Here is a 23,872-nt window from a genome sequence, read left to right as displayed (position 1 = left end):
GCCTAAAGGAGCATGGATAATGCTTCTGAAAACATAGCATTTGGAACAATAACATCCTAAAATGGAACCTGATCCATTTTGTAAATGTACTTAGTATATTTGTAAGAAAGATGGCTTTTGGACATTCTCATCTTCCAAAGCAAGCAGCACACAGTTCAGGCTTTTAGAAACATTGCTGTGGGGCACATGGTCTATTATATAGAGAGTGGATGTAGCTCTAAGAAACATTGCTATTTGACAGTGTTTAATTGGAGAGTGCGTTTCAAGGCAGCCAGCCCTGCCGCTGGTTTTATTTCTAATTGCCAGCAGCAGAGCGTTTAACGAAGCGAGCGTGCGTGGGTGAAAGAGAGAGAGAGCGCGGCCAGGTTTCCACGGCAACGGCAGATCTACAGCAGCAGTAGCCAAGGCGTAGTTTCATCTTGAGGAAATGGCTACAGGAGCACAGTGTTTTTTCCCTACAGGAGCTGTTGAATCGCAGTACTGACTGTCCCTGCATGCATCAAAGACTTGTCATTGCATCCCCATAACTAGTCATCTAATAATGATGTTCAAACTCTATCTTCAATCTGAGAAACCTAATGGATAAGGATGAGTAGAGAGAGAGAAATGAATGCAATATGTCTCAGTAAAACCTTGGAGTCCCAAGATTGGAATGACTGTATCTTCCCTCCATATCCTCATTGTTTTTGTCCAACAGTTCCCTGTGCAGTTTCTTCAGCATCCAGAAGGGGTCAGTTTGGTCTGCCTCGACTTGCATTGTGTCAAGTGATTTTGTAGCAGGTTTAGCATTTTCGCTAACCCTATCCATATTCCTAACCTTAACCTCAGTCTCTTAACCTGCAACGGTAATTCTGCGAACCTGCTGCGTAAGTTACCTGTAATAACCTGTTATGAAAAAGTCACTTTGGTAGCGAAGTGCAGTAATAGAGTGTTTCCCGTGAGGCTGCATTGTGCTTTTCTGACCATTGCTGTTTAAAATCTCTGACCAGTTTGAATTGACACTTTCCTACTCATGAGTTGGTGTAAACAATTTACACCATAACTTAAGACCAGGTAATAATTGACTTACTAAAAAGTATTGGAACCACTGCCTAAAATGCTGCACATGTAATATGGATTCACTTATTAACTAATGTTTTACAGTGCCATCTTCATCGCCGTGGCTTTATTGTATGGTTTTAGGTCTGTCCCTCTATCTGGTTAGCTGACAAAACAGTGAGTGACTTCTCTGACTAGCAATGTAGACACTTCCATGAGTCCTAAAATCAGGTAATATCCTTGACATTGAGCCAGCACATTCCCTCAAGTGAGAGGGTCTCCTTCATATTTGCAGAGTGCAGACACATTAATAATTGATTGATAGACAGTCAGCACTACAGTGTAGTTCTGAAATGCGATGGTTTGCCCTCATACATGAGCCACATTGCAGCACGATAGGTCCTAGAGGTGTCAGATAAATCTTTCACCCAAGGCTGAAATGCATTACCTACCATGTCCAAAAAAGCAATAGACACTAGCAGTCAGAGAATGTGCTTTTCGTGAGAAAATGTTCAGAAAAATCCAAATATGGCGAACTGCAAGAGCAAAGGGTATGAGTCATCACCTATCGACGCTATAAGAATAATAAACAGTTCCAAGCTACATGTGATGTTTTTATTATGTACCAGTAGAAACAATTACTCCAATATTCTACCAATAACCACACTCAACACTCAATAAGTCACTGAAACCATCGTTTTTACAGGACTCATTTTATTACAAAGTTCTTGAGGACTTATTACAAGGGATTTTTCCTTAACATGCGAAAACAGAACGAAACGGAACACATGGGAATTGAACAAACAGGTAGGATCCGACAATCCACTGTTCACGATAAACAGAAGTTCTGATAAAGCCCTCGGGAGCAGGGAGCCAGTGAAGGACTACGGTGCAGGCATAGAACGGCCACATTCACACTGACTCAGCAAAGATCAATCCAACCAAGGCAAGATGTGCACATCTCAAGAAACACATTACAATGTTTATATGCCATCGGCTTTTGTCATACGTTTTAAAAAGCTTCACTTGCATGTACATAAAACTGTACAAAAACATGGCATCACAAGCATTTTGTCCTATATAAATATAACCAACAATTAGGATAACAACTTGGTACTCCCCTGCTAAGACATACTTTCAAGGTAGCTGTCTTTATTTTAGTGTGAACTGTCTGTGACAGTGATGAAATGTGCAGTGAAGTGAATGTCAGCTCATTTGGGGAGAGGGGTCTTGAACAGAAACCAGCACTAACACCCCAGCAAAAACAGTAAACAATTTCTACCAATTATCTTTGGAATTCATGCTAAACTCATAGCCTGCCTGACAGCACACACGGGGACGTGTAGATCTACATATGTACAGTTCACCTTCAGGAGAAATTTGTCACATACAGCTCACTTTGATTTACTATGTCAGGAGGCTTAGTCTTATGTAAACACCTGCAAGAAAAATCCTTTGCCCATTCTCCAGTGTTTCATAATGTCCCAACAATCTATAGCCACAATCACCATATAATACCACTACAGAGAGGCAGAGGATACTCAGGTAAACTTCACATGAAATAAAATATCAAAAATACAAAACTAAACATGACTGGACATACTGTGGAGTGTATCAAAAGGTTTTCATGCTGTCCTCTACTTTGATAAAGGACAACAACCCCTGCTTTCTCTAGAGAGCAGTCCACGCAAATAATAAATTCAGCATGAGTTCAAACGACAGGTAAAACCATCTGATTCAGTATATTCAACGACTCAGAACAATTGATACAGGCTGGAGAAAAGGAGTAGAACACAGTTATTCAGGCTGGGAAAAAAAACAAGAAAATGGATGCAAAGACCGGTGGTGGTAAGGACTCAAACTCAGTGGTTTGATTTTAATATGGTCTTGAGTCAAAACCAGTGATTCAGTCAAGCCAGAGAGAAGTGATTCAGACTCTCATTAGTAAAGAGATAAAACCAGTGATTCAGTCAAGCCAGAGAGAAGTGATTCAGACTCTCATTAGTAAAGAGATAAAACCAGTGATTCAGTCAAGCCAGAGAGAAGTGATTCAGACTCTCATTAGTAAAGAGATAAAACTGGTGATTCATGCCAGATCACCCAGGAGATTCAGGCTCGAGTCAGAGACGCCAGTGAATCTGAAAGGAGTCAGACATAGCGTAGGAGCCAAAGCCAGTGATTGAGTCTGTGTGACGTTGGCTTTATCACTCATCGCCATCTTTCACACTTTATCAGTAATTCCAGGTCAGTGAACTCACCCGCAGCTGTAGCTCTGTAAAGCTGCTCTGTTCCACACTGAGAAGGGGTTGGGGGGGGCCCGAAAGGGCTTCATCACAGTGTATCATGACTCGCTGTATTTTATTTCAGCGGCTAAACCCTTGCAAAATAAAAACATGTACAAATTGCAGCTTCGCATCTAACATGTTGTATGTGATTTAATCACACGTGTCCGAAACCACGTTTTTTTCCACATGGGATTTTTTTTCTCCGTTTTTTATGTCGTAAGGGAATGGCTTTGAAAACAGCATAATGTGAATTTTTCCCTCAAGGCTAGGATAATCACCCACCTTATTTAGTCATTGCCATGTCCAGTAAATTCCATATGTTCTGAGTTTAATTATTCTACATATGCTGCCGACGGCAGTGCGATGAGGTAAGTGCAGATAAAAATACCCCTTTTTAACTGATTTTGCGGATGGATTTGGATTATCTGGCTGCTGTGTTGTCCTCAGGGTGTGTGCTCAGTGCTCACATATGCCCTGGCTCAGGACTCATTACTCACAGTAATTAGGGGAGCGGAGCATCAATTCTAGGCCCTTCCACCCTTACTCAGACCATACCCACAGTTTCTCTCTCTATAGAAATACACTGAGGTCAAAACTAAGGTACAAATCTAATTGAATCAGTGTACAAATCAAAACGCTATGAGTAATGCTACTGTGCTGCGAGGCGGGCTGGTGGCATAATCATCATCCAATTACATACTAATATTCCTGTGTCCTCCAGACGTCTGATTTTAAATTACTTTGAAATTGTGTATTTGTAAAAGATAGCTGCTGTAGCCTACAGGAATGTCCTCTATCTACATCATACTCAATTGAAGAGGGAGGAACAACAGCTAACAAGCTAATATAACCTGTTGGCCTCAATGAAAGTCAACTGGAAATGGACTGGAAATATGGGACAGTAAATACACTCCTGCTACCAATATTTAACTTTATTTGAAATGGCACCATTTCACCATTGTTTATAACATGCACCAATGGATGCAACAGGTCTATTCAAACAAAATGGTGGCCAGAGTGTTTTCTAAGGCATTGACAACCACTTCCCTTCTTTGCAAATTGAAATGTCTCTTAGTCCCAGATTACTGAAGCCGTTCAGGAGTCAGCCTGGGAATGTAAAAAGCTTAGTTTCTGTGAGACAGGGGAGTTCAGTCACAGCACTCTCAGTCACTTCAGTGGTTCTCAGGACTGAAGAGTTCTGTGCTGAAACTCGTGTGAATAACTCCTCATGCATTCATCAGAACCATTGAAATTCATGCGGATCGTGAAGAGAAGCCCTAACGAGGCTGGAGACACAGGGTTGAAGTTAATGGTGACTTCTACGTGGAGAGCCACTGATTAGCATAGTGTTGTTTCGGCATAGGGAGGCCTATCATTGGAGAGGAGCTTTTCACACATGACAGAGAATATAGTCTCATCTAGGTGGAGAACCACAGGTTCTAAAAGAACTAAAGTATTAAGGATTGGATAAAGGATTGGGAAAGGATTGGGAATGGTCAATGCGACCAGGTGCGGTGGCCTCTAAGTGTACTGTTTCCAGGAAAAGAGACAAGTCACAGTGCTGAGACTCAGTGGAACACACATTGTCCGATTAAATGTTGCCACACAGCTCTCTTCACTGGCTGAAGAGCTCTCCAGAGAGCATGAGGTACAAGGCCATTGGTTCTATCATGATTGGGGGTCACGGGTGTGTATGTGTAGAATTCAATCAAGAGCTTTTCCACACAGTCCGTCCAAGCTTTAGGGAAACATTTCAATCAAGTTTTAAACAGCAGCAGCTCAAATGAATGAAAAGCTCAACTGCAAAAATTCTGAGGCTATTGTTATCAGCTTGAGCCAGACAGAAATATATACAGGATACAGTGTACACCATTCACATGTATTTACAGCACTGAAAGACCATTCCATTTGATTTGTAATCAAAAGCATTAAGTCTACCCTAGGGATGTATTGCCTGTCAGTTGAATGTTATCTGGTTATGGCACTAAAGCACTGATCACACATTAAAAGTTCCAGAGAACATTCCACAGGCTGGGGCTAAGCTAAGTAAATCAGTAGCGTTTGAGGGATTGATTGTATATTTTTTTGTGTGATATTACCACAAGTGTTCAACCAATGCTTTCAAATAAGCTGCATCAATAAATGAATACATTAACTAATTAATACATTATTGAACCAATAAATATGTAAATAAATAAAATAAATAAACTGAAAAACTCCTATTGCACATACCAATGGTTCCACGAATTACAGACCATATTTCCTACAGAACGGATATTTATTTAAATAAATGGACATTTCAGAGCCTCATGCTGAGTTCCTAACCAAATGGGAAGGTGCTAATTACCAGTTGTGAAGTTGTAAATACCAGTTGGATGCATTCACATGCTTTAAATCTTTTGAAAAATGCAGATTGGCTAAAGGCCAACAAGCTGCTTCAACCATGAACTCAAAGTACAGCTATCATGCTTGTAAACAAACTATAGTGTTAAAAAACCATATGAATAGATTGCTTTTTATAAATACTATTGTGTTGTTGCATTTAACTGCCGAAAATGCTGTTATCAAGGTAATTTCCTTAGTAAGTGACAGAGGTGAGCATGTGGGAGAAGTCAGAGTTTAGGGATGATAGATGTGTTTCCCACTAGTAATTACCAGTGGAGGGGCGTTCAAGACGATTTTTACCAATCTTATGAGGTAATTACCACCTTCCCATTTTGTTATGAATGGAGCATAAGAGCATGTTTCTTTTTATAAAGTGGGTGTGTCTCTGTGGCTCCTCTATCTGTGCACCAATCAGACATGGGAGATGGGGCTTTCTCACAGGTAGATCTCTCGTTTGGGGGTGTGGCTAGGAGGGGAGGTGGACGGGAATTCGGTGGCCACGCTCAGGGGCACCTCCTCCAGGGGAAAGTCCTGACTTGGGGCGTGGCCGCTGTTGGAATAGGCACTCCGGGAAGGTGGAAGGTGGGCTCGGTGCTCCTCTCCACCCAGCCTGGCGCTCCCGTTGGCCAAGCGGCCCAGGCTGCCTCTCTCCTGGTAAGGCACGAAGGTGGAGAGTTTAGGGGGGTTTCTGGTCTTGCGCACTGGGGAGGGCTGCCCAGGCATCCAGCAGGCGTCAGAGTGGCCCAGCTCGCTGCACTCTTGAGTACAGTTCCCCGTCATTGCCACATCAGGAATGGATCGTATATCTGCAAGGAGAGAAGAACACCCATGTTCAGAGAGGTTCAAATGTTAACAGACAGAGTTTCACTGCTGATATAACAACGCCCAGTCTGTGAAAACCTTCCTGCTCTGTCTGCTATTTCCCTTGTAGTTGTTGCTATGCACAGTACAGCTGTTGCTATGTAGCTGTTGCTATGCACTGTGCCATTGATGCTACAGTAGTTGCAGTCCAGTGGTGTGTTCTATGAAGTCCTTTCACTGATTTGGGCAATCATTGCTAAGCATTGAGCAAAGGTTACGACCGTGTGTCTAGTGGTGATTGATAGTTGCCATAATTTTCCTGTTGTTGCCATGTTCTGTGCTGCCCCGTGGCTGTATTGTGTTGTATGTAGGTTGCCATCTAGTATTCAGTGGGTGTAAATGGCGCCCCGAATGTGTTTCCAGGGAGAGAAAAAAAGTTTAACACACAAACACGCATGCATGATCAGACAACACACCCACACACAATGCTGCATGTGGCTCCACAGGGATCCCTGCAGGGCCCCAGGGTAAACCCATCGTGGTATGGTTGTTATTGACTGGCAGGTCTGAAATGAGTCCATGTCCTTGATTGTTATACATTTTCCATTCTACCGTTCCTAATTAATTAAATACGTCCACGACCTACTGACCTCATTCCAAACAGCACAAATCCAAATCAATAGCTGGACTGCATACCTACGCCCTTCTTGGGCAGTCACAGAAAATACAAGGTATGGTGACTGGGTCACAGGGAACACCCTCTCGGTCAATATGTACAGTAACTTGATAGCACCTATGAATCTCAAAACACAAACAACAGAGATATTCTGTCAGTTCAGCTTTCTGTGCAGTTCACAGGGAAACAAGCATGCAGAGCAACCCTTACATGTGTTTGCCTGGAAATTGGAGGCGGCAGCCTGTAGGCCTGCTTAGCAGCCCATGGGACCTGTTCCCCACTGGTCTCTCTGTGTCTGTACACACAGCTAGCTCTAATACAGCCATTATGTAGGACTTCTGGGCTGTTCCACCTGCACAACACCAAGCCACAGTATTGACCCTTTTACCTACTGTGCACATTCAGCTCAGCACAGCTCACACTGCTGAAATAAACAGACCCCAAACACACAGTGGACATGGAAGATACATCAAAGAAGTTGCACAGTAGGTTAAAGGAGCAGCCAAAGAAAGGTGAGGGAAAAGGAAGATTTTTTTTCTCCTGGAGTGGAGCCTGGAATAAATCAAGCTCTAGGCCTGAAACAAACCCTTTAAGAGTTCACAGTCTCATGTGTCACGGAAGGAGAGTGCAGCTCCAAAAGGCCGGGAGCAGGAAGAGAGCGGGCAGCCCAGAGAGTGGATGGGTGAGCCGCAGCACTGGCAGGGCACTGGCTTTAACAGGGAGGTGATTGGATTTAGAGAGCAGGTGATTGGGTTTTGAAGAAAGGTGACTCAATGCCATTTTTTCTCCCTACACAGCAAGTCCTGAACTCTCCAGATCTGGAGACAGCCCAGTGCAGCCCATGTAGCTATCGCTCATTCACTTACAGTCGGTTTCATTTTTAAGCATATCTATTTCATATATTCCATTCATTACATCAGACACACTTAGCCATGAACAACAGGAAAGCCTGCCGAGCAACATTCAATATCCCATCCACCTCTCACTTTTTGATTCCCAGTGAACTTCATCATTGATTTCAAATGCACTTCCTTCACATATTTGTAATACACACTCTACCATGCACGACCACGGAGGAGAGGAGAAGGGGAGTATGTGCAGAATTCAACCCCCCCCAGCTGATACACATGTGAGGGGTGGGTTTGCATGCTGCTTGCATCAGGGTGCCAGTGGGAGGTGTTGGCTGTCTGAGCCAGGCTTCCTCTCCGTCTGATCCCCTGCCCATGGGCATGGGGGGGAAGCTGCTCTTCCTGAGATTTCACACTGCTCCTCTCTGTTTGATTGCAAATCCTCCCTCTCCCCACCGGCTGCTTTCCAGTGTGTGCCACAGCGCTTGTGATCGATGGGGAACAGACATTAGAGACCCGCAGTTCATAGAAAGATGGAGGAGAACAAAATAAAGTCATTATAGCTGGAAATTGACTGTGTGGTCTTATAATTATATAATTGTGGTTCATGCTAAAATGTTAATTGATGAGTGAAACATTTATTCAAGGCACCCCACGGACAGTGGAAACAACACCCAATGTATTCATATATCTTTACATACTCTAGGCCTTCTCAATAGAGATGGAGCGTGCTATCAAAACAGGCTGTGATGAGATAGTGATCTGTTCACGCATAGTAGGATAAATACAATTCCCGGGGTCGTGTTTTTTTTCCAGTGACATATTGAGCGTGTTTCCTAAAGCATTCACAACAGTTCCCTTCGGTAAGCAGTGACACCTGACACTTTGTCTCCCTCAAAAAGAGGGAGTGAGAAAACAAGAGGGAAATAAAATATATGTGGCTAAACAGAAACGCAACAAAACACTAGATATATCACACGTACACAAGGAATACACCATTTTCACGAATCAAATTGGGACTTTTCCTTGTTTTCTAGGAAATATTGTTTTGACGTGTTTGGGATCATTTAGCATATACATTCTGCATACGCACTCATTATATAACAGTCAAATTGTCATGGGAATTGTGGGGATTCTCTTTGAGAGGCTGACACTCGAGTGAAAGGAGAGGCAAACAGCATATCCTCCCAGTGATCATCCCTGCCCATCCTCCAGTCTTTAGCTGCTCTGTGGAGCCTTTCCTCAGGCTAAGGAAGCAAATCTCAGCTTCTGAATTTTTTACACCAAAAAAATGAGAAGTGGGTACATTTCAAGAGAATATTTGATTAATTATTGAACCTGTGTTTGGTTTACTTTCTCACCGATAACGATCTCCTTGAAGAGAGAAAGCGTCAGTAGAGCTTCTCTGAAGGCCAGTCGGCCCCGGCCTATCCCTCCCACCCTCCCCAGTAGTTCCTGTCTGTGGACTAATCCCTTTCATTCAGCTTCCTGTGTTTCTGACAAACTTTTACCTATGAGGAAGAGAGGTCAGCGCAAAGGCCCTTTGAAGAAAGCCTTGGAATCCTTAGATGGACATAACCAATGTACAAAACCATGGCAGATCTAAGAGTGGCTCAGATGTGGCAAAATGGGCAAGAGAGGAGAGACACAAAGGCTCAGGTGTTTCTGTGAGGCCAAATGTTTTGGTTAAATGACCTTTAAAGTGCATAACAGAGCTCCCAACTGCCCTTCACTGATGGTTTTGTGGGATCAGCTGTCTACTGCTGCAAGAAATCATGCACTATAGAGTGTAGTTTAATATAGGCCTACATTCAATGCTGCATGCTATTTTTAGTATTGGCATGACATTGGCCTTATTACACTAGCAGGATGTTTGGAATGGTTTGTTTTGTCCTAATACATTTGTATGTGCTTTGGCTGAGTAAGGACACTGGCTCTAACTTGAGGCTTATCACACTGATATTTGCCTAATATGGTATCTTGGGATCTTTGAGATCAATGCTACTTACATTTGGCTATGATAGTAGCCTATGTTTTGGTTTTATGATGCTTCAGTAATATTTGTCAGTTTGGTGAGAGCTTTGTTTGAGCGTGTTTGGAGAGCAATTGGGGAGATCTTCTGTGTGACTGCAATGCTGCGCTGTTCCTTGTTGAGGAGGCAGTGGCCATGAACCCCAGTGAATTGTGGGACACACTCCACTGGCTCTGAGAAAGCCTTAAAGGCCACAGCGGCTCCATTCCACAGTGACTCGCTGGAAATAAGGAAGTACATGTCAGACCCACACAGTTCCAGTCCCTCAAGTGCTATCCATCATGGAAGGGCAGTGCACTAGTTCGAGAGCTGTTAAGCGGCTTTCGGTCCCCGTCGCACTGTGATGGAGAGATGACCCCCAGGGCCTCTCTCTAATGCCCATCTGAGCAGCCCAACTGGGGCGGAAGACGATGTGGCCCCAAGCCAGCTCCCCTCCCCAAATTACTGTGTGTTACCTGCTCTATGAACCCAGGGATGGTGAGACTGGGCAAACCAACGCCTCTAAGGCCCACAGAACTCCATCACCACTTTCGATATCTGATCCTCTAATGACCCCCCCCCCATGCCTACCCCTGTCTGCCCTGGACCCCCTGTTGCTGCGGTGGGACCCCCAGCCGAATGGGCCCTCTCCAGTGGCTGAGAGCAGAGATAGGCTAATGGAGACATTGTTCTGCCTTTCTCTTTATAACCACATACTCTCAGGTCCCAGCTCTCACAGATATCATCACTTCCAAATCTGCAGCTTCAGCTCGCCGGTTCCTGCTGATAAGGTGCGAGCAGGCGCAATCCTATCCGAGATTTCTCTATGGACAGAGAATGATATATTTCTATTAAAGTAATACATGCACACACATTGTAAATAGAGCTTCGAGATACTGGCACACTCGTCCACTTTGCAAGCTTAGCCGTAAAACCGTACATTTACAGTGAGTGCGTGGTATTAAGAGCAGTCATTTAATACTTGGAGAGTGTAGTTAGAAAGATTATTTAAGGGACCTAATGTGCATTCATATCCGTGTGCTCTGACTCTGACAAATAGCTACACTAATTCATAGTGATCATCTATGTTTCACAGCACTGGCATGGCTTTAAAGAGGCTTATTCATTCACCCAGTTTTAATTTCAAGTGAAAAGGATTTGGGGATTTTGTCAATAGAAACAGAAAGAATGTCAAAAATGTGAATAATATGAGTATGTTAATAAGCACTGTTGGATTCAATCACGTCCCTGGTGATTTACACTCCTCTCATAATACTGTGGCTGAAACCCCAAAAGTGACTTTGATGAACACAACAGTGAAGAAATGGAAATACAGAACAATCTCCCTGACATCCATTTCAAATGCGACATGGAATATAGCCAGAATTAATTTAAGTTTCTGTCAAAGCAGCGCTGTTATCAACAGTATTATCAAAGCCTTTACAGTGAACTGGACTGGCCTCACTGAATGATGAAACTTTGGGGAAATCTTTTTAACTGGAAGAAAACATTTGTGAAATTGCCGGCAATGGGTAGAATTTGGGTAGTAGAATAATAACAGCATCGTAATGTGGATGCTACTGCATGTTGTGGCTGCAATCTGTTTCATAAGCTTCCATGCCAATTCTCCAGGAAGGACAATGAGCCAATCTCCTATATGATACGGTCAATGGTTTGGTCCTTGATACCCTGTCCTCACTTAAGTCCATCCCAATGGTCTCTCTTCTCTTTAGGGGTATCATTTTACAGCCATTGCAGTGAGTGGGTCGATGCATTGACTGTGTTGTGGAATAGGCCATGTTGCCAGTGATCACAGACAGATAGGAGTTTTCCAGATTGATATTTTATTTAACCTTTATTTAACTAGGCAAGTCAGTTAAGAACAAATTCTTATTTACAATGACGGCCTACTTGGGCCAATTGTGCGCCACCCTATGGGACTCCCAACCACGGCCGGACGTGATACAGCCTGGATTCGAACCAGGGACTATAGTGACACCTCTTGCACTGACATGCAGTGACTTGGACCACTGTGCCACTCGGGAGCCGAGGGGCCTCTAGAGACACCTATGACACCCTAAAACATCATCACAACACTAGCCTTTTGTCTTCAGCTCCATTGCCTTATAAACGCATCACCAAAAAAGGGATATTGTGAAACATTGTCCACAGTGTCAAAGCTCGTGGCAGGTTAAAGAATGCAATTCTACTACAGTAAGAAACGTCTCTACCACTGACCTGCTTGCTCTGCAGTAAAGATACCAACAACAACTACAAGAATTGGGGGCAACAAACAGCAGCAGCTGATTGGAACTGAGCACAATAGCTGTGCCAGAATGTGCTCTGTATTAAGGCCAGATTGCTCATGACAACTTGCCTCAGGGGGACCCTTTGCATGGGACTGCATTGTTCACACATTTTCAACCAGGCCCAAAATAAGCTGTGAGTCACATGACCTATCGCCTCAAAGGTGGTGGCAGTCCCATGATATGCCTGCATAGGCCACTGTCCTGGGAGAGGCTGGCACAGGCCTCTGCAATCAATTCTACTAACAGGCAGGGACTCTGACAAGGCCCAGCACCATCTGTCTGGGCAAAACCATGCCCCCGCATCGCCACGCCACACTGGCACCCGGGCAGCAGCCCAAACTGGCACCCGCAAGACAAACAAGCCCCCTCAGACTCACACTGTCTCTCAGTCTGTCTCATTCTCTTTCTCCATGTCCCCCTCTCGCTCCCTCGTTCTCCTTCTTTCTCCCTCAAACACAACAAAAATCAGTGCAGTACACACACACACACACGCGCACATGCACAACTGCACTCACATACACACACACAAGTATGAACATGGACATACGCACAGACAGAAAAACATGCATCCACGCACAGCCACACATACAGGTGTTCAGTGGCATCCATGTATGGCCCCATAGTGTGACATTAATTAGTTCCATGTAGTCTGTTGGGCAGAAGGTGGGTGCAGAGCTTTTGAAACAACCACAGAACAAAACAATCTCTGCTAGGAGTTCAAAAGAACAGAAATACAAGGCTACATGCATCATCGGAGACATCTGAGGGAGAAAAATCACACAGCATCGCTAATGGTCCTCATTATTATGCAAATGCCATTTTATTCAATTTTATCCCTTTCTCTCACTGGCCCATATATGCAGTGAGTCCGCACAGAGGCAGACAGAGTGAGGCTCCATGCTGAGCACCTAGCCACATGGAAATAACTCCATCTGGGTGCCCAGAGAGACTGTGTGTGTCAGTGTGTGTGAGCATGCCCTGGTACCGGTCTCCAATACACAAGGGGTCCCAACTGTGCCAGTGCCCACACCACAGCCAGGGGGCTGAGCACTGATCCTAGTGGGAATCATCACCAACCCGGGGGAAAGAGGACATGACTAGAACACTGGGAGTAATGTTTTCACTGAACCAGAGTTTATGAGCATCCTAATTATACTGCTGGTCACCACTGACCCAGAGTATGCTGCAGCAGTCACTGACCTAGAGTGTATCATCTATGAGTGGGGGCTGTGGGCCCATCCAGGGTCCCCAGTGACCCGGACAGAGGGGATGTAATGGGGACAGTGGAGTGTCAAACACTTGAGGTCATTGATAATGTGAGGCAATGGCTGCGCTGGGGCTCGTTACTGGTCTGGGTTACTGCCTCATTGGTTTAGATATGATGGAAATTAGCTAATAGAAGCTGCGATGAGCATAGCTTCTCATAGTCATGACAGAAAGACTGGCGGCATTTCAGAACTCATATAAAGCAGAATCAAAACGACTCAACTACGCTTCAAGGAAGTGGCAATGGACTGCTGTCACTCAGAGTAGCTGGACGCTGTTTTCTAACTTTCATCACGTATTTTTTTTCGACAGAAATAAGATGTCTAATATGACTAATGATAACTGAGAAAAGTCACAATTCGACAATGGTAGATCAGTGATGACGTTTGGCTTTAGGATTAGGAAGCCTATCAGAATATTCAGAAATCGAAATATTAAGATACTATTTTACATCTGCAAAGACTTAGCTTGTGAACACCCCCACCACACACACACACATACTCCTAACACACACGTGTGTGCACATGCACACTCAAACAGTCACACCCACTGCTTTAGACGCTTGTTGCAGATGTGCTAAAGTGTAAAAGGGTGAAAAAGGCATTTGAATAAAGCAGAATTCATGCCCCACAGTGGAGAATGCACATGGGAGAACGGAACCTAATGTAGAGCACTCCAACACAGCCTGGAGTCAAGAATGGAAATACAGAGGAGGCCTACAAAGAAAGGAACTGGAGAAATCAATAGCTGCAGATCATGTAGCATACAAATCAAATATCACAGATCTTCTCGAACGCTGTCTGAACCTGCTCTCTGAAGACAAGAGGCTTAGCGCCAGGGAAGTGCATGCTTCCGTCTCTATCAGTGATCCAGAGCCTGAGTCAAAGACCACACACTCCCACCCACACCACACAGGCTTATACCACCCGAGCAAGAGAACACATTCCATTACACAGTATCAACCCAAATTGCTTTCACAAAACTAGCGTTAATATAGTGGTTAATTAAAAAGCCACAAGAAACTACCACACAGTTTCTTAGGTCAATCAGACTAGACAGGGAAACCTAGGAAATTGTTTTTTTGCATTACATTTTCTCACATATGGTGACCAGGAGAGATATTTCTGTATAAGATAGCTTTATGATATTGAAGGGTGTTGAGAACTCTACCAGAGTAGTTTGGGATTCGCGTTGGCACTCAAACAGATTTGTGATTGTTGTAGTGTGGGTTAGCAAAGTTAATTGAAGGTCTAGTTTCAGTTTTTTCCCCAGAAAGATTAACTTCATCTGACCTTCAAGGCATCCTGAACAACATGAACAAAGGGGGAAGTGTTACAAAAGACAACAGTGAACCATAACACACTGAGTCATCCTAACATCAATCTGCTGATACAGAGAGACTATCAGTCCACCCAGCGAAGGACAGAGCAGGACATCAACCATTACAGCAGGCAGCAGCACTGATACAGACAGATACAGGAAATCCAGAGCTCATAGAACAGAAGGCTAGAGTGAATCATAAACCACAGTTCCTCCTGCTGTGGGCCATAGACACACTTTTAAAATGTAGATTTCCCATAACAAAATGCCAGCCTGCATCGTAAACCACATCCACGTCATTCCATCTGCGGGGCCAACGACGCACACGCTGAATGTTTCGAGTTCACATATTGCTTTTCATCCAGCTTAAATGCAGTGACACACAGAGTGCTCACCTCCCTGCTTTCCACCTGTCAATCATCTCAGGAGCCGTGAATAAATCCCGGCATTGGTACAGTCGGTCACCCTGTCGCTCAACTTCGTTCTAACAGAGCAGGAAAAAGACCAGGTGGAGATGAGGAGGGAGGAATCCCTCTGTCTCGCTCCATTCCTTTCACATCCATCATTTTCTGTGGGCCTTCTCTGTAATCTCCCTGAAGTGAGAATCACATTTTAATTAGGTCTATCCATTGTTAGCGGTTCATCTCCCAGCTCCCAGTCCCTACATGCTGCTACGTGCTCACCCTGTTGGCTTTGCATCTCTGTCAAAGACGACACAGTCCCAGCTCCCTGTCAGCATCCAACATCTCCCTCATCTCTCTCTGTCTTTTCATCCTTTAACCGCTCCAGCTCCGATCACAATCTTGTCCTCCCGCCACCAACAACAAACCAGACAACAAAGTCCTCTGTTCTTTAAATGGAGTTTTGTTTTTTTGCTCAGCCAATATGCTTCCTTGGAAAGAATACAACACAACAACAGAGCCAGAAAATAAAGCATGCATAATATATCATATGTGAGGGAAGTGGCTGTGAACGCACAGAGCAGGGGACTGGGACTGGCCCCACCTGTTAGCGTGTCACTCATCCTCTCCCCCAACACACATCGTTCCCGGGTGGAGCTGACATTTCTCTCCCTAACGTTTCCTTTCTCTTCCCTGTCTGCTGCTGGGCGGCTGACAGCCACTCCCCACATGGGGCGACTGAGGCTCTGGGAGAAAGCCACAGGAAGCCATGTTTTACCCAGACAAAAAGGAAACAAAGACGAAGCCATGCTTTGGAGTAAAAGCAGTGGAATAGGTAAAAGGCTTAATATTGGAGACGAAACCAATGAGGACATGTTGTGGAACAGTAAACTATTGGCAAGCAAACAGAGTTGAAGCAGTGCCCTTCTGGCTGGTGCTTGCATCCAGTGTATGATTTAGTGCATTGTGGTACAGGACTAACAATGCACTACGCTGAGCCTTAAGGACCCGTGGTTCTTACTGTCAGTGCATGCATGGATAATCTTAATAGGGTTATTGCTCTTTGCTATGGGTAAAGGCTTTTCCATGGACCGAGATGTCTGTGTGTATTAGGCATAGTGCACAGCACAGGAGGTTGATGGCACCTTAATTGGGGAGGACGGGCTCACGGTAATGGCTGGAGCAGGATAGGTGGAATGGTATCAAACACATCAAACACAAGGTTTCCATGTGTTTGATGCCTTTCCATTTGCGCCGTTCCAGCCACTATTATGAGCCGTCCTCCCGTCATCAGCCTCTACTGGTGCACAGCATATATGGATGTAGTATTGTGGTTTGAGCACTCTATACACAGCAAAGGGAAGCGCATATCTCTGTAACTGGCACACCTAAGTACACTTGGCTGCAGAGAGAATGCTTGGCGTAAGGAGGGGAAAATGTTTACGGCAAACACACTGTTGTCTACACAGATATCACAGGGCAGATTTATTTGGAGGCCAAACGCTCCATTAGTTGGGGTTTTTAATTAGCACACTTGTGAGGGAGGGTCATTAGGAATGACTTACAGCTCTGAGAGAGGGATGAGAGGGCCTGCTAAGGGAAAAGACAGAAACACTGCTGACTCCACCTCTGACACCACAACACAAAGATCTATCTACCCACTGGTCACAGACGTCAATTCAAAGTCTATTCCACGTTGGTTCAATGTAATTTCATTGAAATGACCTGGAAACAACGTTGATTCAACCAGTGTGTGCCCAGTGGGTATCTATCTATCTATCTATCTATCTATCTATCTATCTATCTATCTATCTATCTATCTATCTATCTATCTATCTATCTATCTATCCATCTGTGCCACCAGCCAAAACAACAGCAAAAATGTCAATATAACGCTGTGCAAACACAACACACATAAGATGGTACCGGAGAAGAAGGCTGACGGTTTACGTGTCCCTAATCGATTATGTTTTTACTTATTTTGTACATAATGTTGCCGCTACCGTCTCTTATGTCTGAAAATAACTTGTGGACATCAGAACTGCAATTACTCACCACGAACTGGCAGAATCCTTTTTTTCCTTTTAACGAGCCCGACGTGTATGACATACTGCTTTCCCGGGAACAGGGCCAGATACAGGTCATTTGTGTGAAAAGAAGGCTGAGAATTGAAAGGCGATCGAATAAACCCCCAATGCCTTCCATTCTGCTAGCAAAAAATTAAATCAATGACCTACGCGGAAGATTAAACTACCAACGGGACATTAATAACTGTAATATCTTATACTTCACGGAGTCGTGGCTGAACGACGACATTATCAACATCCAGCTGGCTGGTTATATACTGTATCGGCAGGATAGAACAGTGGCGTCTGGTAAGACAAGGAGCGGCAGACTATGTATTTTTGTAAACAACAGCTGGTGCATGATATCTAAGGAAGTCTCAAGGTTTTGCTCACCTGAGGAAGAGTATCTCATGATAAGCTGTAGACCACACTATCTACCTAGAGATTTTTCATCTGTTTTTATCGTAGCTGTCTACATACCACCACAGACTGAAGCTGGCACTAAGACCGCACTCGATGAGCTGTATTCCGCCGTAAGCAAACGGGAAAATGCTCATCCAGAGGTGGCGCACCTAGCGGCCGGGGACTTTAATGCAGAGAAACTGAAATCTGTCTTACCAAATTTCTAACAGCATGTTAAATGTGCAAACAGAGGGAAAAAGTCTGGACCACCTTTACTCCACACACAGAGACACATACAAAGCTCTCCCTCGCCCTCCATTTGGCAAATCTGACCATAATTCTATCCCCCTGACTCCTGCTTACAAGCAAAAATGAAAGCAGGAAGCACCATTGACTCGATCAATAAAAAAAAGTGGTCAGATGAAGCAGATGCTAAACTACTGTTTTGACTGTTTTCCTAGCACAGACTGGAATATGTTCAGAGATTTCTCCAATGGCATTGAGGCGTACACCACATAAGTCATTGGCTTCATCAATAAGTGCATTGATGACGTCGTCCCCACAGAGACCGTACGTACATACCCCAACCAGAAGCCATGGATTATAGGCAACATCCGCACTGAGCTAAAGGCTAGAGCGGCCGCTTTCAAGGAGTGGGACTCCAACCTGGAAGCTTATAAGAAATCTCGCTATGCCCTCTGATGAACCATCAAACAGGCAAAGCGTTAATACTGGACTAAGATCGAATCGTACTACACCGGCTCTGACACTCGTCGGATGTAGCAGGGCTTGCAAACCATTACAGATTACAAAGGGAAGTACAGCCGAGAACTGCCCAGTGACACGAGACTACCAGACGAGCTAAACTACTTCTATGCTCGCTTCGAGGCAAATAACACTGAAACATGCATGAGAACCCCAGCTGTTCTGGAAGACTGTGTGATCACGCTCTCCGCAGCAGATGTAAGTAAGACCTTTAATACTTCTTAGGGATCAGGCCCCTTTTTCTCCATTTCCGCCTGAATGATGTGCCCAAAGCAAACTGCCCGTCGCTCAGGACCTGAAGCCAGGATATCCATATTATTGGTACCATTAGAAAGAAAACACTTTGAAGTTTGTAAAAATGTTTAAATAATGTAGGAAAATATAACACAATAGATATGGAAGGAGAATATCCAAAGAAAAAACAACTGGTTTCTTTTTTTTAAGAGACCATCCTCTTATAAAAATGCAAGAGAAAGCTCATAATGTAAAATAGCTCCCTGGGTGTCAGCGGTGTATGTTCAAAGTTTCAGGCTTGTAAAACACGAATATGAATTAAACGTTTTTGTATGAGGACACAGTCTTGAAAATCTGTTGAGCTCCTGCTAAAATCGGTTTCCTATTGAACATATTTCTTTCCGAAGGTTATATCATATTTTGATTACATTTTAGGGTTTAGAGTAAATACAAATGTATTGTGACTTGTTGAAACAAAGTTTAGGGGTAGATTTTTGGATTCCTTTCTCTGCAAGTTGAATGAGTGGATTACTCAAATAGATATACAGACTTGACACTACATGTTATCTCTGGCACCCTATGGATGACAAATCAGAGGAAGATTTTCAAAAATATTTAATCTTTATGTATGAAACCTGTGCAGGTGGAAAAATATTTGGATGTGGGGCGCCATCCTCAAACAATCAAATGGCATGTTTTCGCTGTAATAGCTACTGTAAATTGGACAATTAGATTAACAAGACTTTAATCTTTCGGGTGATATAAGACACTTATATGTACCTGAATGTTTAACCGCTATAATAACTATGAGAATTTATTTGAATATACGCACCCTCCAGTTTCAACGGAAGTTGACCCGCTAGCGGGACACTAAACAGGTCAGCATTCACAAGGCCGCAGGGCCAGACGGATTACCAGGACGTGTACTGCAATGACGCGTTGACCAACAGGCAAGTGTCTTCACTGACATTTTCAACTCTCCCTGTCTGAGTCTATAATACCAACATGTTTAGGGCAGACAACAATAGTCCCTGTGCCCAAGAACACTAAGGTAACCTGCCCAAATGACTACTGACCCGTAGCACTCACGTCTGAAGCCATGAAGTGCTTTGAAAGGCTGGTCATATCAACACCATCATCCCAGAAACCCTAGACCCACTCCAATTTGCATACCACCCCAACAGATCCACAGATGATGCAATCTCTATTGCACCTCACATTGCCCTTTCCCACATGGACAAAAGTAACACCTATGTGAGAATGCTATTCATTGACTACAGCTCAGCTTTCAACACCATAGTGCCCTAAAAGCTCATCAATCAATAAGGTGGGACTAAACACCTCCCTCTGCAACTGGATCCTGGACTTCCTGACGGTCCGCCCCCAGGTGGTAAGGGTAGGGAACAACACATTCGCCACGCTGATCCTCGAAACAGGGGCCCCTCAGGGGTGCGTGCTCAGTCCCCTCCTGTGCTCCCTGTTCACTCATGACTGCATGGCCAGGCACGACTCCAACACCATTAATAAGGTTGCCGATGACACGACAGTGGTGGGCCTGATAACCGACAATGACAAGACAGCCTATAGGGAGGAGGTCAGAGACCTGGCCATGTGGTGCCAGGACAACAACCTCTCCCTCAACATGATCAAGACAAAGGAGACGATTAAGGACTACAGGAAAAAGACGATCTAGCACACCCACATTGTCATCGACGGGGCTGTAGTGGAGCAGGTTGAGAGCTTCAAGTTCCTTGGTGTCCACATCACCAACAAACTAACATCGTCCAAGCAAACCAAGACAGTCGTGAAAAGGGCACGACAAAACCTATTCCCCCTCAGGAGACAGAAAAGATGTGGCATGGGTCCTCAGATCCTCAAAAGGTTCTACAGCTGCACCATTGAGAGCATCCTGACTAGTTGCATCACTGCCTGGTATGGCAACTGCTCTGCCTCTGACCGCAATGCACTACAGAATGTAGTGCGTACGGCCCAGTACATCCCTGGGGCCAAGCTTCCTGCCATCCAGGACCTCTATACCAGGCGGTGTCAGAGGAAGGCCCTAAAAATGGTCAAAGACTCCAGCCACCCTAGTCATAGACTGTTCTCTATGCTACGGCACGGCAAGCGGTACCGGAGCTCTTGGTCCAAGAGGTTTCTAAACAGCTTCTACCCCCAAGCCATAAGACTCCTGAACATCTAATCTTTTACACCGCTGCTCTGTTGTTATCATCTATGCATAGTCACTTTAATAACTCCACCTACATGTACATATTACCTCGACTAATCTGTGCCCCTGCACATTGACTCTGTACTGGTACCCCCCTGTATATAGTCTCGCTTTTGCTATTTATTTCTAAACTGCATTGTTGGTTAGGGGCTCGTAAGTAAGCATTTCACGGTAAGATCTACACCTGTTGTATTCGGCGCATGTGACTAATACAATTAGATTTTGATTTGATTTGTCACCAACACTGTCTGCACATGTCTACCCTCTAAAAAAACACACAAATAGCCCAAACAAATCCCCGCCTTAGTTCACAACGAGTCACTCATTTTACAAACACAAAACACTTTACAAACACAAAACACCAGACTACAAACTACTATTAGATACAACACACACACTGCAACTCACAGAGAATTCAGGATCGTACCGTTTTCAGGGTGCTCCATTTCCCCGATGCTGCCATCCGGGGTGGTCCTCTCGTAGTGGTCCTCAGGCAGGGTCAGTGGCCCGATGCGGGGGCCTGATGATGACTTACTGCTGGGCGTTTCAGATTCCTCCAGGCCACTGTCATAGTAACTGTGCTGAGATGCATCCTGCAGATCCTGCACCGGATTGGCTGTGGAGAATGTCACTCTGCGATGGGGGAGCTGAAACCAGAATAGAGCTCCATCAACATAAAAGTCTAACAGAAACTTTCTTAATAGAGGAGCATAATGATAAACGACAGAAGACCATGTCCTATATAAAAGCATAGACTCAACTCTATTAGCTGTAATGGAGTTGACTGCAGGGGGAATCTCCCTCTTACAGAGATACGTTTACTAAATGGCCAGTTGCCATCTTCAACAATGGAAAGATGACTTCTCATGGCACAAACACAAGCACACTCCCTCGCCCACGCACACCCCTCGTAAAACTGAGGAAACCACTGATACAGCAGAAAATGCCTTATTGCCTATTCTGTGCTGCTAAGAGTCTGTGGTGGAGATCAATAACCCAGGTCTGTACTCCACTCTCCCCTTCTCCATCCTCCCTTCTTCTTTCAGGCAAACTAAACAGATCCATTTTAGCAGTGATTGGAAGCATTTGGACAGTCATTTTAGCACGTATACTGTACAGGAACCAGCTTTAAGAGCATACATTACCATCAACACTGGGTTGTTAATCAGGCCTACCAGACCACTAATGCTGCCACGATGGTTTTGCTATTATCAATCATTTATAATCTAGCAACTTTTAATTTACTCTCTCCTCTGTTTCATTCATTCATTCATTCTGTCTGTCTTTCTTTCTTTCTTTCTTTCTTTCTTTCTTTCTTTCTTTCGTTCTTTCGTTCTTTCTTTCTTTCTTTCTTTCACTCACAATCAGTACTTCCTATCTGTGTTCTGAAGTGCTGGCCAACATATGCTGTGTGTAAACTTCCTCCTCCCACATGCCCCAGTGCAAATGGTCATGGCCATACAAAAAGCCCATTGTTGACATTTGCACGGGAAAAGTTAGTGAGCTTTATCCATCAATTTAAGCCTTACTGAACGAGATGTTTACTACTTCTAAAATCTCTCTCTCTCACTGTGTTTGTGTGTGTAATGTATGTGTTTGTGAGTGTGTCTTAGAGCATAATCTTCTATGTGTTTCCTCCCTTAATTACATTATTTGATTTGAAATTAGGACCATAATGTGACGTCTTGATGACTGGTAAAATAAATGTCTTGAGAACCTCTTACAAACATCCTAACATGCTTCTTAACGACGTCCTGGTAACTGACAGGGAACTACACAAAGGTCCACCAGAGAACATTCCCTTGGGACCATTACGTGATGTCCCACCCTGCAAACAAAAATGTATCGTTAGGACATCCCTGGAGCATCACAAAATTGTTGTCACGGTCCCCTGCAGGTTTTGTCTAGTTCCCAGTTTGTCCCGGAGATGTCCGCAATAATTTTTTTAGGATGTTCTTGGGATGTTGTGTCATGGTCCCCTGGAGGTTTTGTCTAGTTCCCAGTTTTGTTACAGGGATGTCCCAAGGACATTTTATGACATTCTCGGAATGTTGTGTCATGGTCCCCTGGCATCCTAAAAATGATCCAGGAACTAGACAAAAGCTCCAGGGGACCATTTATTTTGATTTATTTAACCAGGCAAGTCAGTTAAGAACAAATTATTATTTACAATGACGGCCTAGGAACAGTGCCTTACTGACTTGTTCAAGGGCAGAACGACAGATTTGTACCTTGTCAGCCATAACATAACGTCCTGACTACTTTAGGTGACCATGTTGTGACGTTCTAGGGACATCTTAACAGCAAATTTTGTTTGCAGGGACGTTCCTTTGGGACATTCACGCAATGTCCTGAAGACTAGTAAAATTAAAGTCCTGAGAACGACCTAAAAAGGTAATGACATGGTCTTCAGTGACAACCTGGAAACTTACAGGTAACTAGACAAAGGTTCCCCAGAGAATGTTCCCTTGGGACCATCATGCAACGTCCCCTTGACAATCATGAAACGTCCCCTTGTGGTCATCGAATGTCCCACAGATAAAGTCCTGTAGGTACCAAACAGGAACCTTTTCGCAACATTGTCTAATTGACATCAAAACGTTCCCAGAACGTCAGTGGGACAACGTCTGGCCAAGACTTAATGGGACCTAATCAAAATGTCGTCTAATGTCCTTAGGACAACCCCTCTTTGCTGGTTTGCTTTACTAGGACGAACCGAGGTAATGGTATTCTCAAGGAGAACTCTCAGACTGTGATTAAAGGTCTCCAAGGCAGACACATTACTATTTAAATGTAAGGGGGCATTTAGTTGTTTAAATATGGATTCTTGCTTAAACT

General features: G+C 44.2%; 1 protein-coding gene across 1 annotated transcript in view; it reads right to left on the bottom strand.

Annotated features, from left to right (window-relative positions):
- Nucleotides 1-1,734: 1,734 nt before the first annotated feature.
- Nucleotides 1,735-23,872, bottom strand: part of LOC115135703 (protocadherin-1-like) — a 101,858-nt gene continuing 79,720 nt past the window's right edge. Inside the window, exons 4-5 of the mRNA XM_029670679.2 lie at nucleotides 21,462-21,681; nucleotides 1,735-6,514 (exon numbers count right to left, since the gene is read on the bottom strand). Of these exons, the coding sequence (XP_029526539.2) occupies nucleotides 6,144-6,514; nucleotides 21,462-21,681 (591 nt within the window). The 3' untranslated portion in view covers nucleotides 1,735-6,143. The remainder of the gene's footprint in view (nucleotides 6,515-21,461; nucleotides 21,682-23,872) is intronic.

The sequence above is a fragment of the Oncorhynchus nerka genome, linkage group LG10, assembly GCF_034236695.1.
Source record: "Oncorhynchus nerka isolate Pitt River linkage group LG10, Oner_Uvic_2.0, whole genome shotgun sequence".
Taxonomy (NCBI): domain Eukaryota; kingdom Metazoa; phylum Chordata; class Actinopteri; order Salmoniformes; family Salmonidae; genus Oncorhynchus; species Oncorhynchus nerka.
Note: the sequence above shows the minus strand (reverse complement) of the source record. Positions and strands in the feature narration are given on the sequence as shown.